Source organism: Miscanthus floridulus, chromosome 8 (assembly GCF_019320115.1).
Source record: "Miscanthus floridulus cultivar M001 chromosome 8, ASM1932011v1, whole genome shotgun sequence".
Lineage (NCBI taxonomy): Eukaryota > Viridiplantae > Streptophyta > Magnoliopsida > Poales > Poaceae > Miscanthus > Miscanthus floridulus.
Genome location: NC_089587.1, coordinates 190,531,911 through 190,545,713, shown reverse-complemented (window position 1 = coordinate 190,545,713; position 13,803 = coordinate 190,531,911). Strand labels below are relative to the sequence as shown.

General features: G+C 45.0%; 2 protein-coding genes across 4 annotated transcripts; one reads left to right on the top strand and one right to left on the bottom strand.

Moving 5' to 3' along the window:
* The first annotated feature begins 24 nt into the window (after positions 1–24).
* Positions 25–2,860, top strand: LOC136477804 (membrane steroid-binding protein 1-like). The gene is made up of 2 exons (XM_066476059.1): positions 25–619; positions 1,927–2,860. Exons 1-2 carry the CDS (start codon positions 294–296, stop codon positions 2,672–2,674), a joined length of 1,074 nt encoding a protein of 357 aa, XP_066332156.1. The 5' UTR covers positions 25–293; the 3' UTR covers positions 2,675–2,860.
* A 255-nt stretch (positions 2,861–3,115) lies between these two features.
* LOC136477805 (uncharacterized) lies at positions 3,116–5,869 on the bottom strand. Of its 3 annotated transcripts, XR_010764099.1 has the most exons (8): positions 5,658–5,869; positions 5,168–5,534; positions 4,978–5,071; positions 4,357–4,478; positions 4,048–4,167; positions 3,853–3,951; positions 3,435–3,770; positions 3,116–3,355 (listed from the first exon to the last, which is right to left on the bottom strand). XR_010764099.1 is itself a non-coding variant. In XM_066476061.1 (7 exons), the coding sequence occupies exons 2-7, from the start codon at positions 5,498–5,500 to the stop codon at positions 3,729–3,731; spliced, it is 810 nt and encodes a 269-aa protein (XP_066332158.1). In that variant the 5' UTR covers positions 5,501–5,534; positions 5,653–5,869; the 3' UTR covers positions 3,382–3,728. The 3 variants fall into 3 exon arrangements, 2 of the variants coding, with proteins under 2 accessions (XP_066332158.1, XP_066332157.1); XM_066476061.1 differs by lacking the exon at positions 3,116–3,355 and having other exon boundaries at positions 3,382–3,770; positions 5,653–5,869; XM_066476060.1 differs by lacking the exon at positions 3,116–3,355 and having other exon boundaries at positions 3,382–3,770.
* Positions 5,870–13,803: the final 7,934 nt, after the last annotated feature.

The following is a 13,803-nucleotide window of genomic DNA, read 5'->3' as shown; positions in this document are numbered from 1 at the left end:
GGGAGGCTGGTGAATGAAAACTGCAAAGATGAAGAAAACCGCGCGGTTGCAAGTCCCTCTCCGACGCTGACTCGCCGGCTCCCGTCTGGTCACCACCGTCATAGACCGCGCCGCACCGCCCAGTCCCATCCACCGCGCGGTGCTCCCCCTGTCCCCCAGCGCCCTCTGAAAAAAAAGGCGCACGGTTCGCGCGTCCCATTTCACCTGTTCCCTCACGTTGCTCCCTCCACCCTACTCTGTCGGTTACACCCTCTCCCTCTCCCTCTCCCCTTGCCGGCCGGTTTGCTCCGTCCATGGCCATGGCGATGGCGGAGTGGTGGGATGCCGCGACGGCGGCCGTCGCAGCGTACACGGGGATGACTCCTGCGGCGTTCTTCACGGCCGTGGCGGTGGCCGCGGCGCTGTACGTCGCGGTTTCAGGACTGCTCGCGCGGCCGGCGCAGACGTCAACGAGGAGGGAGGAGGTGGCGGCGGAGGAGAGGGCGTTCGAACCACTGCCGCCGCCGGTGCAGCTCGGCGAGGTGACGGAGGAGGAGCTGCGAGCTTACGATGGGTCCGACCCCAAGAAACCGCTGCTCATGGCCATCAAGGGCCAAATCTACGACGTCACGCAGAGCAGGTACATGCTTTCTAGCCTGTTGTTTTGATTTTTGTTTGTGATGGAAAAACTTGGAACGGAGACACTAGCAGTCTAGCACCCCTAAAACTCTCATAGAATCTTTAGTACGGAAGTAGTACTTACTTTTTTTATAAAAAAAAAAAACAAATGTTTCATATAGGAGTCTTCAGATAATCTTTATGACTGAAAATAAAAGAAAATGGTTGGACTAGAAAATTAAGTTGTCATTTCAGATTTTCAGTTAGTAATCTTCACGTCGGCAAAGCAAGTGGAACTGGGCAAAAGCTGAATTTACCGACCTTGCCATGTGAAATCAAAGGAGAAATATCTTGTTTCGCATGGGAAACTAATTGTTTGATGCTTAAGCGCCACCATGGCTCTTAATAAAATTCAAGTGTTTCCTAATAAACAAGAATGAATTTTCTTCCTTCCAATTTTGTTTGCTCAAAAGACAACTCATGATTCATAGGATCGCAACAAGATAATTTCTACAAAAAAACCACTATAAATTTTGATACCAAAAGTATAATTGGATTCATTATGGAATATATTTACAGTATATATATTTTGGTACCAAATAAGTATAATTGGATTCGTTATGGAATATTTACATAGCATGTTATTCGATGTCACATATATTAATATTTTTTTTCAATAATTTGGTCAAACTTTACATAGTTTGACTAGGATAAAGTTAGAATTGGATTCTGTTCCGGAGGTCTTACTTAGCAATAGCATTTTAGCCGACTAGTGTGAAATGACAAAGCTCTGTAAGCGTTTAGGTTAATTTGACGATAGACGCGCATACTGAGTTACTGACCGTCCTTGCGGTTTCTAGATGCTGGTCAATCCCAAATAGGTTCATTTCTCATGTAAACGAGAGGCTTTCAGATATTTTGAGCTCAGTTATTTTCCATCGTCAACTGTAGATTGCTCAGATGGTAATATACCTTTCTGACCTGAGAAAATTCCGCTGATTCTTGTTCTAATAAAATGATCTGACCTTCAAGGGGAAATTCAGGTGTTATTTCCTCTTTTAGAAGATTCATCAGAAAGGAACAGCATATCTGATGGCTTCAAAAGGACTAGATGGTCAACCAGATACCATTAAAGTACTTGGTTCTGGATGATATTCTATGTCAAGACTTCTCCATTCTCTGGATTCTGACATTATTTATTTCTATCCTTCCATATTGAGCACTATTGTCCCAGTTGATTTAAAAATTTACAGGAACCAGTAATTTTCATGAGCATTACATATTACTGGTTGCAACATGTTCATCTTCCAATTTCATCTCCTTTCGCAGGATATTTTATGGACCTGGTGGCCCGTACGCATTGTTCGCTGGCAGAGACGCGAGTAGGGCTTTGGCAAAGATGTCATTTGAAGCTAGTGACTTAACTGGTGACATTTCGGGGTTAGGTCCGTTCGAGGTGGAGGCCTTGCAAGAATGGGAGCACAAATTCAAGAGCAAGTATGTTACAGTTGGAATAATCAAGAAGACTGTTCCATTCTCAGAGGGAGATACTGCAAGGAGCGCCGTGACAACTGAAAGAGACATATATGCTAGTACTATTGAAAGCGACGATGTGCCAGAACCAAAGGAAACTGGAATGACAAACCAAGGGAGTGTAGCGGAGAAGATAATGGAATCACCAGATGTTGATGTTAGCACAAGCAGCCATGAAGATACAGAGGAGAAGGCAAAGGAATTGCCAGATTCAGATGTGACAAATACGAGCAGCCAAGTTGATGCAGTGGAGAAGCCAGAGGAAACACCAAACGCAGTTGTAAAGAACAGAAGCATTGAAGATGCAGTTGAGCCAAAGTTAACGCCTCAGGTAGTAGATGGGAAAGATACACGTGAACCTGAAGACGCAACAGAGAAGCCAGATGAAGCAGCAGATGCCGTAGAATTAAAGAACACCACCGGTCATGAGGATCCTAAGCAACCAAAGGAAACACGGAATGAAGATCAAAAGGATGTAAGCAGCCATGAACATGGTGAGGAGAATCCAAAAGAAACTTCAGATCTAGAGGTCAAGAATGCATAGAGTTGGTGCTGTTGCTGGGAAGCTTTCTGGCTGTCTGAGCCAGTTAACATAATAGAGTGTAATGCACATTGTGGCCAGAATTCAGTTATGAATTCTTGTATGGAGTATAATTATACTTAAAGTAAACTAATAATAACAATAATCGTAATAGTAATAATAACAATAATAATGGTACACTCTGATCAAGGTAAACTGTCGTTCACGTTGGGTCCAATTATGCAAGCTCTTAATTTAGTATTTTACATATAAGTATTTACAAATCTTGTTTAGTATGATAGTATCAGCTGGAAAAGATGTAATCAGCATTTTGAATGCTGATTTTGTTCATTGGTTACTATAGCTAAGGATATAAACTTACGGGCACGAGCACATCAGTTGAATTTAGCCTGGATGGTACTAGAAGCAATATCTTTTGGGTAGATACTTGATTGGTTATCAATTGGGGCATTAATAAAGTTAGGACAAGCATTAGGGCCAAGCATGCAGTTCTACACCTTCGAATGATTGGTTTAAACTTAAAAAATGACTTTACCTCTTATTGGTCACAATCCATTCTATACAAACGATAATTCAATTATCACTCCAAGCTTCGGCATGAGTTCAACAGGTGCAACCTTGCACATATCTTCAACAAACATATTCAAACATCTTATGCTTCTACATCAGTGAACAAATAAAAGCCTGAAAAAGCATATTCACATCAGCCATGACATATTGGCACCAGATACCATTTTGGAATTTATACGGTAAACAAGCTTACATGTACATTGATCTACTTCGTGATCCAAGATCACTGATTCTGTAATTCTTTGTACATCAAATTGTGAAACTTGGAAGAATCAGCACGACCTATGTACAACAGATAACTTGTGAAACTTGCATAAAACTAGAAGCTCGTTCTCGGCATGAGCAGTTTTGCAATTTCCCATGGTGTTTGCAGGACTAAATAGAAGACAAGTTCATATACTCTGCGTGTTCCTCCTGTTTTTTCCATGTTTAATTTGAGAGTTAATTGTCGAAGATGATATCAGATATGCGTTAATCGAATATCAGATCATTCTCTTCTATGTGATCCTACAAGTAGAGACTCAAGATTCTGCATAAACAAAAGGCAATAGAGGATGTTGAGCTATCACCAGCAATTAAATGATACAGAATTACAAAAATAAGTCCCCTACCTTCACTGATCGATTAAGTTCTTCAATCTTATGGAGCAATATATTGTCAGGAATTTTACCCTTAGAATCAAGGGCAGTGCGGATTGGGGAAGCTTTGACCTGCAAATAGTAATTCCACCGTTACAATCATGGACACCCAGCAGGAGCAATTAAATTTCAGTACAAACAAACATATGACCAGGGCTGCAGCACTACCTTTGCACTAGGTGAGTGTAATCCACTAGTTGGAACATGAGAAGGGCCTTCCTCAGAGTACAATGTAGTTTTCCAACTTTGGTCTTCTCTGATGCTCCTGGAAGCTTCTCTGATTATAACCTTCACAAAATAGAAACAGATGTCAGCAAACAATCAGCTAAGAGGTGATTGGAGAAATCCAAAACCAAAATATTATTTTCAACCAAGAAAGGATTAGTGTGGATATAAGATGGTAAAACAGAATAACAGGTATAAAAACAAAATACACCTTTATAAGGTCCACTGCAAGCAGTAACACAGAGCAATCACCTTTCTTAGAAAATCTGGATTATGGACACAATGAAATTGCAGCTCATCCACTGGAGCAGGTTTCCCATGGGCTATGCTTTCTATTCTAAATGTGTATAAGCTGTAAGCAGATTGTAGACAGCCTGCATAATAGATCCTTTTTTCAGAAACATACAAATATACAATTCTAACTTTTAAAGAAGGCCGTTTCACAATTTTCTGTTCAAGTTTATGCATGAGATACGAACTAGTGTAAGGTAGGCATATATTCCCTTAATTTTTAGATAAGTAAAATGCATTAACATGTCCATCAGTGATTTTTTCTTCCTTGAACATTCAGTGAATTTTTACAAAGAACCAATGCCTGGTTGAAGTAGGTAACCGAATTATAGCTTTACGCAAATGAATCCATCAAGTGGGGTATATAGGTATGCACAGCTCTCCTGCATTGTTCCGAGAAAAAATGGAGTATATAGATGAATTAGGAAAAACAAATGCTGGTGCTAGCAAAACTTCATATCAATCATAAACAATGTTGAAAGTATTATCAGCTTAGTAAAATGCAGAGATTGTTTTGTTGTATTGGTTTGCATAAACAAGAAGTTGCAAATAGTTGAAATCGAAATATACACAGCCATTTACCTTGCTCAATTATAACATCAACAATCAAATGGAGAGGTACTTTAATCTCTTTCTTAACTATCCCCATGAATGGCAAGTACGAAGGCCTTATCGCCTGCGAAAATTTCACATCCATTCAGCGTTGATCTGAGAATTGAAAACTCCAGCACAACCAACCAATCAAGACTCAAGACGACAGGTTTACCAATACCTTGTACACTATCTTATTGTCGGTGACAAAGAGTTGGCGGGACAGGATGTCCCTCTTCAGCACGTATCTCTTGTACGGCAGGTAGAGAAGCAGGAGCAGCCCGATGCCCCACGCCAGGACAAGCAGCAGGGACATGAGTGCCCAGATGATGGTGTCGTACTGAAGGTAGTTGGGCATCAGCTCTTGGAACGAGGCCCGGTACACAACTCTCGCGGCGGCGGCCGTCTCCTCCTCCTCCTCATCGCCTGCCTCGCACGTTAACGTTACATCCTCGACCAAGCGCGTACCGGAGGCGCTCCTCTCGCTCAGTGTCACGGCGTGGCCACTCAGCATGCCTTCCTAGTTCCGGCCCAGGAGCCTGCACGGTCTGTAGCGAATAGAACCGATGAACCAGCGAGCTCCCCTCACTCAGCGGCAGATTCACTTGTCCTCTCGAGAGAATCGGTGCTAATTGGCGGATGGTGAGTGGGAGAGGAGAGAATCACCTCACCTGTAGCTGTAGTAGGTAAGTGGAGGCGTGGCGGCAGAGCCGCAGAGCTCAAGCGGCGGCGACGGATGCTGGGAGGAGAGAAGGAGCGGCAGAGCCCGATTGCCCGAATCACGCCGCAGGAGGTGGAAACGAGTGTCTCTTCCCCTGAACCTGAAATCTTCTTCTTCTTCTTCCACACTCCCTTTGTCCCGTCTCTCGCCAGAATCCTCTCGTCTCGTACTCGCCGTCACACGCGTGCGGAGCAAGGGCAGGAAAGGTGGGAGGGTCATTATTGGGCCAGCGAAACGTGAGCCCACCCCGTGTATAACTCATGTGGGCTATGCACGGAACGTCGTCACAAACGCAAGCGTCGCGTGGCCCATCCAAAACACGGCGGAGCGGCGTGGCGTGCCCGAATATGAGGGGATTCTTTTTTTTTTCCCCACTTTTACTTTTGTGATTTGTCACGGGCTCAATTGCCACCTTTGCAGGTATTCCTATACTTTGCCACCGTGACGACGAAAACTGACATTTTGCACGTCTGACTGGCCAAGTCACCCATCTAGCGTGGCAGGGGGCACGCGAAAAGACCTCTGTGTCCCGTCCTAGGCGCCGCGGCCTCCTACACTTGACGGCCAGCAGCGTCGCCAGCAGCCGCGCGCCCTCTCCCATCAGTCATTGCCCAGTGCCCACCTGACGACGTGAAGTCCATGAAGCTCTGGATCAGCGTTGGCCCCGGTGGCGTCATTTGACCACCACGGCTACGCCGTGGACCCGAGGATGGAGAGGAACGGGAGGGAAAGGGACAGAACCAGCGCCATGAGCGCGAGCGTGTCATCCGCGAGCCTAGCAGCGGCCGCCACGAGGCGCGCAACGGAGGTGCCGGCGAGGAGCGCTGTCAGCGCGGGCGCCGCCAGCCAGTAGAGGCCCAGGGTCAGCAGGTGTGCCGCCTTGCGGAACCGCTTCTCGTGCGCGACGACGGCCGCGGCGGCCAGGTGCACCACGCACTGCAGTGCTAGGAACACCGCCTCGGCATTGGTGGTGCCGGCGAGGTCGACGAAAACGGTGGCCGAGGTGGTGGCGGCGCACGACATGTGCAAGAGCCGCCGCGGCATCGAAGACCACGAAGGTGCCCCGCACCTCCACAAAGCTCGGCTCGTCGGCGTCCTCGCCTCCACCTTCGCCTTGCTCAGCACGGCGTCCTCACCGTCGTTGCTGCCGCCCGGGCGCACGCAGCGGTGAAGGCGGACGATGGCGGCACGTGCACCGTGTGCTTAGCATTGGCGGGTGTGGGCGGGACGCTCGCCCTGGCGAGCGGGTGCAGCAGCAACGTGTAGATGTGGCCAAGTGCGCGGAGGCCATGGCACTTAGGACGGGGAAGATGAACAGTGGATGTAGAGACGAAGGATAAGGCAGAGGCAGGGAAGTCTTTTGCATGCCCTTGCCACGCTGGATGGGTGACTTGGCTAGTCTACCATGCAAAATGTCTAAAACTGTGAAGTTTTCGTCGGCGTGGTGGCAAAAATGTTGGACACCTACGAAGGTGGCAACTGAGCCCGTGCCAAACATAAAAATGGCAAAAAAAATTTAAATATCCCAAGACTCTTGAGATCTGGTTTAGATGCGATACAATTTAGGTTAGGGCTATTTTGGAGGCCGAGACAACGGCCCGTTGGGTTAGGACTATTTGGGGTGGAGCTGTCAGTGTCCGTGGTGGAGGGGGAAGGGAAGGCGGATGGGCTTGTCTATTTCCATCAACCTCTTGGTCTCTGCACCCACTGTTCGCCTAAACGGCCGTTTAGTCTGTTTACACACTGTTTAACGCTACATGGTGGTACACCGTTTCCGTTTAATCGGTTGTTTTGATCGTTTAAACGGCCGTTTTTTTCATTTAAACACCTATTTTGCCCGAATAATAGGCTAAATGGTAGGTGACCGACTGTTTATCGTTTAGCGTTTAGGATGCCACAGTCTGCACCACGTGATGATGCAGCCCACGCTCCTACCGTCCTGCTTGATTTCGAATCATGGTTTACAAGTGTTGTTTATACTAGACTTGATTTGGATAGGGAAAGGGAAGAAAACCAAAAGATAAGGGAAGGCAAATATGGTCTGAGGTCTGTTTTTTTGTTTTTGTTTTATCCAACATATCCCAGACCATGTAGCTAGGCCTGCAGCGCGCCATAGCTGATGTACCCGCGCCGTAGAGCTTAGCCATGGCGCGGGGGCGGTGGACGTGTTCGATGAAATTCAGCTTGTGGTGGTGGGGAAGTGTGGAAAGCACGTTGGGGGAACGCCACCTCATAGCTTTTCTCTGTTACTTTTGCAGGGATTGCCTGCAAAGGTGATCAGCTTCGGCTGGCTTCCGCCGTACCAGCAGGTAAACAATAGAAACTCTTTTTTATCTTTCTTTTTAATGTGTCGTGCAATATGCATCAATCATTGCGGTATTTCTTTATTTTCCTCTTTGATACATATGACAGTAGGAGATTTGATTATGTTGATTAAAACATTAGGGACCCTTCTCTCTCGTGAAGGGCAAGACCGCGTCTGGGTCCCCGAAGATGTCTGCCGTAAGAACGGATATTTTGAAGACCAAAAGGAGCAAATGACCCAAGGATGGGACAAGCTTGATAAGCGGTAACATAGAGCCTATTCATTGGTCTAAAATTTGGCTGAAACTAGCTGATTGTTGTGAGAGAGAAACACTGTAGCGGCTGAAACTGAATGGTTGTTGTGAGGAGGAGCAGCCGGCTGAACTGGCTGGTCAGACCAGCGAACGCACCCTATATAAATCTTGGAGTTCTTATAATAACCACAGTTCACATAAGTTGAATGTTATTGAGGTCATTTGTTGTTCTAGACCTTAGCCTTCTAACACCCGGTTGTCGCGCGAACGGATCAAGCGAACCAAACTCCAAAGCGAATGTGAGGCGGAGGGAACACGATCGATGTATTCATGGTAAAAATTGGTCTCTGCTTACAATCCCCACCTTAGGGGCTATTTATACACGCCTGTAGGCTTTTCATGGATTAAAACGCCCCTGCAACCACTATATATCCTAGGTATATTCCTGCTCGCCTAGGACCTGTTCGCCATTTCGGAGATACCGCCTGCCCCGGGTGGTGCCGGCCTTCTGGTCCTCGCCTGGTCCCGCACTTTGCCGCCTCTCTATCGACCGAAGCGGGCCCCGAAGGAATGGAGCTGTTGGCGACCTGTCGCAGGGCGGCTCCTCCCCGGGCGAAATCTGCGAAGTCAGCTACACAGACAAAGGTTAACTATTTGCTCAGTCGAATGGTCTGGACGACCGTGCTTGGCTCCCACCGGGGCTCGGTCGCTCGGCCACGGGGGAGCCGAGCCCACTATTCGCCGGGCCGAAGACCCTATCGCATAGGCACCCGCGAGCGCACTATTTGTTGGCGCGAAATGGCGTGGCGATTCGCTCGCGCCTTTCGGCCAAGCAGATGAGTCCACACTTCGGCTTGGCGAAGGGGCAACGCTCCTTATGCCTGAGTTGCTCCCATGCCCAAAACACGGGGCCTACTTTTCGCCTTAGCGAAGTTGCATCACTTTCCGCAAGGCGCAAAGTCGTGGCCTCTAGTCCTTTCGCCATGGCGAAATGTCGGTCACACGCCGGGCGACGACGCATGAGCCCGCGGGGTGCCCCCAACATCATTCTTATAACACACATATATTTCAGCATCAGAGGCATCATTCTAGAGATGTGCACCAAATCAGCATAGTTACCATATGGGGCGCTGGCGTCCTCACTGTGAACCAGTCGTTGGAGAGGTTGGGTATCATTGATACAGGCCTCTCCAACACGGCCAAACAGAAGGAATATGTTGTAGCTCTGGTGAAGGAGGAGAATGAGAAAACACCATAATCTGAGGGAGCAGCATGATGAGGATAGCGCTAGGTTCAAGAGATTATCAATGGAGTTTGATGCTTAGAGATTGCTGACCAAGATGTGGTTGTCCCATCTATTCGTGAAGAGTCTTGACTCCTTAGCCACTTTGAAATGTGCAAGCTTTAGGAGGCATTTCCCCTGTTCGACAGGGACGGAGATCATATGTATGTGCGTGTGTGTAGTGTGCTAGGTCTAATTCTATTTTGAATTGTCACGGAAATAGGCTTGATTACCCGTGAAAAAACACAAGCTATTGTGGAAATATTGGGAGAGAGCATAGATAAGGCCCAGTTGCAGAAGTTGGTCATCGACAGTGCAAAGATTGTCCTCTCTCGCTTTCTAAATTTCATGGCTAAGAAAGTTAAGGTATTTTCCTATTTCCTATACTGATATGATGATATCTGATATTCTTGTCATTATACCTTTAACCTCTTTTTTATATATACTCCCTCATTCCAAACTATAAGATGTTTCGACTTTTATAGGTACATTACTTTTAGTCTTAGCTTCATAGAATACAATTTGTCTGTATTTTGTGTGTATTTTTGGTACTAATTAGCCTGTCTTCCTCTTGAAGCATGTTCAAGCAATGGAACTCGGGACGAGGAGGAAAAGCTCTGGGAAAGGTTTTACCCGAAAGCCGAGAGACAGTGCTGCCCTTCAGAGACTTTTACCTGGTTACTGTTGTTCGTACTACCTAGTCTACATAACTCTCTTTCTTTCCGAGTCAGTTTGGTGGGATTTAAATGGTTACGACGTGGTTAAAAGCACATTCAATTAGATTTTTCTAGTTCTGAGCACTACGTAAAAAATGATTTTTAGCAACGGAACGAATTTTTTGTAGAGGTAATTGGTGATGGAGCCGTCCCTACAGTGACATGCTCGGGAATTCAGACACCAGCCGTCCCTACAAATGAAACAGCAGGGGCGGCTGGTGATATGAGCCGCCCCTACAAATGGGTCTGATTTGTAGGGACGGCTCACTCACCAGCCGCCCCCGGCATTGCTATTTGTAGGGGCGGCTGGTGATTGAGCCGCCCCTACAAATGCCTCCGTATAAATACCTTTGATTTGTAGGGGCGGCTCAATCATCAGCCGCCCCTATGAATGACCCACATATAAAACAACTACAACACCTTCTTCCTCCTCGGATCACTCACTTCAACACGTGAAAGAAAGATGGGGAGGCCTTGGACACCTACCAAAAATTGCTTTACTAAGGGGGAAGGTTTTGGTCTCAAATCCGTTGGTGGAAAGGTTGTAGAAGGTAAGAAAATATTATTCCACATTTTTTTAAGTTTTAATGGTTGGTTAGTGAGTAATTAAAGTTTTGTTTTTCTCTCTCTTCTATAGTGCTTGAGCTACTTATGAAGCAAATTAGACCCAAGTTTTAAATGTACTAGAGTAAATTAGGGAGGGGAACAAGATCATACCCTTATTTGGTCCATATTTCTTGATTTTTGTGAACAATTAGTTAGTTTTATGTATGTTTCATGTGCATGTAGATCTAGATCTAGGGTTTGGTTTTTTTATTAATTTCATTTTTGTAAATTTATTTTTGATAAAATTGGACTAGGGTTTGTACGAAAGATATTGAGTAAAGTATAATTATTGTTAATTGTTGTCTTTGAAATTATTTATTGTAATCAATAAATATGTATTCTAATTATTTATGGATAAATGGGTCATTAATTAATTTCCCTCTACCATGGTGTGTTTGTATGCTTCATGTAATTATATTATATTTATATTCATATATATCTGAAGTATATACAATTATTCTCAAGTAATTATTAATTTGATTCATTTTTATATATATCTAAATAAGTAGTCCTTTAATATTTGTTTTGTTGTTGTTATAAATGATGGAGTACAGGAACTCTTGGATGTATGGTTCGTTAAGGTTAAAAGCAGGTTTCCATGAAGAGGTGGATAAATTTATTGAAGCCGCAAAGAAGCATGCAGCGACATTGAAAGAGAATAAGGATACAATTATTTGTCCCTATAAAGATTGCAAGAACCGTATGGCAAGGACAGATGTGACTATCATCAGATCATATTTGATTATGCGAGGATTTATTGAGGACTACACAGTGTGGATTTATCATGGTGAAACGATTATTGTTAACGATAAGGATGAGGAGGAATACGACGACGAAACCATAGAATCCCTATCCCAATATTGAGCAGAGCTTGATGCACGAATGAATTTTAAGTTTGGCAATGAACAAGGTGGTCATGCTGGTGGTTGGGATGGTAACGACGAAGATGGTGTCAATAATGATGATGGAGCACATGTCGAGAATAAAGATGATTTAGAGGACATGATTCGAGCCCTTGGACCAGAGATTTTACTAAATAGCCCGAAAGGTCTAAAAAATTTGGAAAGGGTGACAAAAGCATCGAAGGAGACTGTGTATGGTGTTGAAAATGGTTGTCTGACACATTGAATATTGCTACGTTTTGTGCTTGAGCTGCTCATCCTAAAGGCTAAGTATGCCTGGTCAGACTGTAGTTTCAATGATCTATTGCATCTCCTGTCATGGGTGCTGCCACAACCAAACTCAGTTCCCGCCAACACATACCAAGCAAAGAAGGTCATAAGTCCATTGACAATGAGGGTTAAAAAAATCCATGCATGCCCCAACCACTATATACTTTTTCATGGCGAAACGTTCAAGTCACTAGATAAATGTCCCCGATGTGGGGCCAGCCGGTACAAGAACAATGATCTTTACGGTGGGGACGAAGCCTCCATGGGGAAAAAGAGAAATAAAAGGGTATAAAAAAGGTGGTATAAAAATCTCAGCCCCTAGAGGATACTCCATTAGGCAACGATGTAAAGCAGAGAAAAATTCCTTCCTTTGTAATGTGGTACCTGCCAGTGACCAACCGCTTGAGACGTATCTTCCTAAACCCTAAAGAAGCCGCACTCATGACATGGTGGGATGATGAGCGCAAGGTGGATGATGATAAGATTGCACACCCGACTGATTGTAGTTAGTGGTAAAGGTTTGATGAGATGCACAAAGAATTTAGTGATGACCCAAGGAATGTACGGTTTGGTTTGAGCATCGATGGAATGAATCCCTTCAATGAGAGGATGAGTGACCATAGCACATGGCCAGTGATCTTGACCATGTACAACATCCCAACATGGTTATGTCAGAAGAGAAAGTACCTTCTCCTCACTATTCTTATTTCTGACCCTAAACAACCAGGCATTGATATAGACGTGTTCCTCGAGCCTTTGATGCAAGAAATGGAGATGCTATGAAGGCATGGGGAGCAGATGTATGATGTATTCCTAAAGGAGGACTTCATATATAGAGCAATAATATTTATTACTACCAATGATTACCCCGCGTTGTTTACTTTGTCTAGACAAATCAAAGAGAAGATGGGATGCTTGGTTTGCTTGGATGGTACTACATGGGTGTATCTGGATGCATCCAAGAAGATAGTTTACCTAAGGAACCGACATTTCTTAAAGACAAGTCACAAGTACCGCAGTAAATTGTTCTTTAGATTTTATGACAACGCCCTAAAGATTGAACCCCCTCTGGAGAGACGTCATAATGGAGAACACGTTACAGAATGGTGAAAAACATACGCGTCGTCTATGGAAAGAAGAATCCGGATGGGACGAACAGAGATAGAAGCACACCTCATGTCGAAGACATACCTTTCAAGAAACAATCGATCTTCTTTTAGTATTTGTCTTATTGGCCAGACTTGGAGGTCCCCCATGCCATTGATGCTATGCATGTGCAGAAGAATATCTTTGAGAGTCTCATTGCTACCTTGATGGACACAAACAAGTCAAAGGATGGTCTGAAAGTACAGAAAGACATGGTGCAGCTAAACGTGATGCCACAGCTTTACCCGGTACCTGAGGCTAATGGAAAATACACTCTACCCGCGGCGTGCTTCAACCTAACCCCAGACGAGAAGAGAGCTATATGCACTTTCCTATGGGGGGTCAAAGTCCAGACTGGGTTTTCAGCAAATGTGAAGAAGCTAGTGTCGATGAAGGACTTGTCAATAACACACTGCAAGGCTCACGATTGCCATGTGATGCTGACAGTGTTTCTACCTATTGCAATTAGAGCTATAAAGCCAGAGTTCTTGAAAATGGCCATCACCCGCATGTGCTACTTCTTTTCAAAGATCTCATAGAAGATGATTAGCAAGCAAGAGCTGAGTGACCTACATGAATTTGTGGTGGAGACACAAAACCAACTGGAGATGTGTTT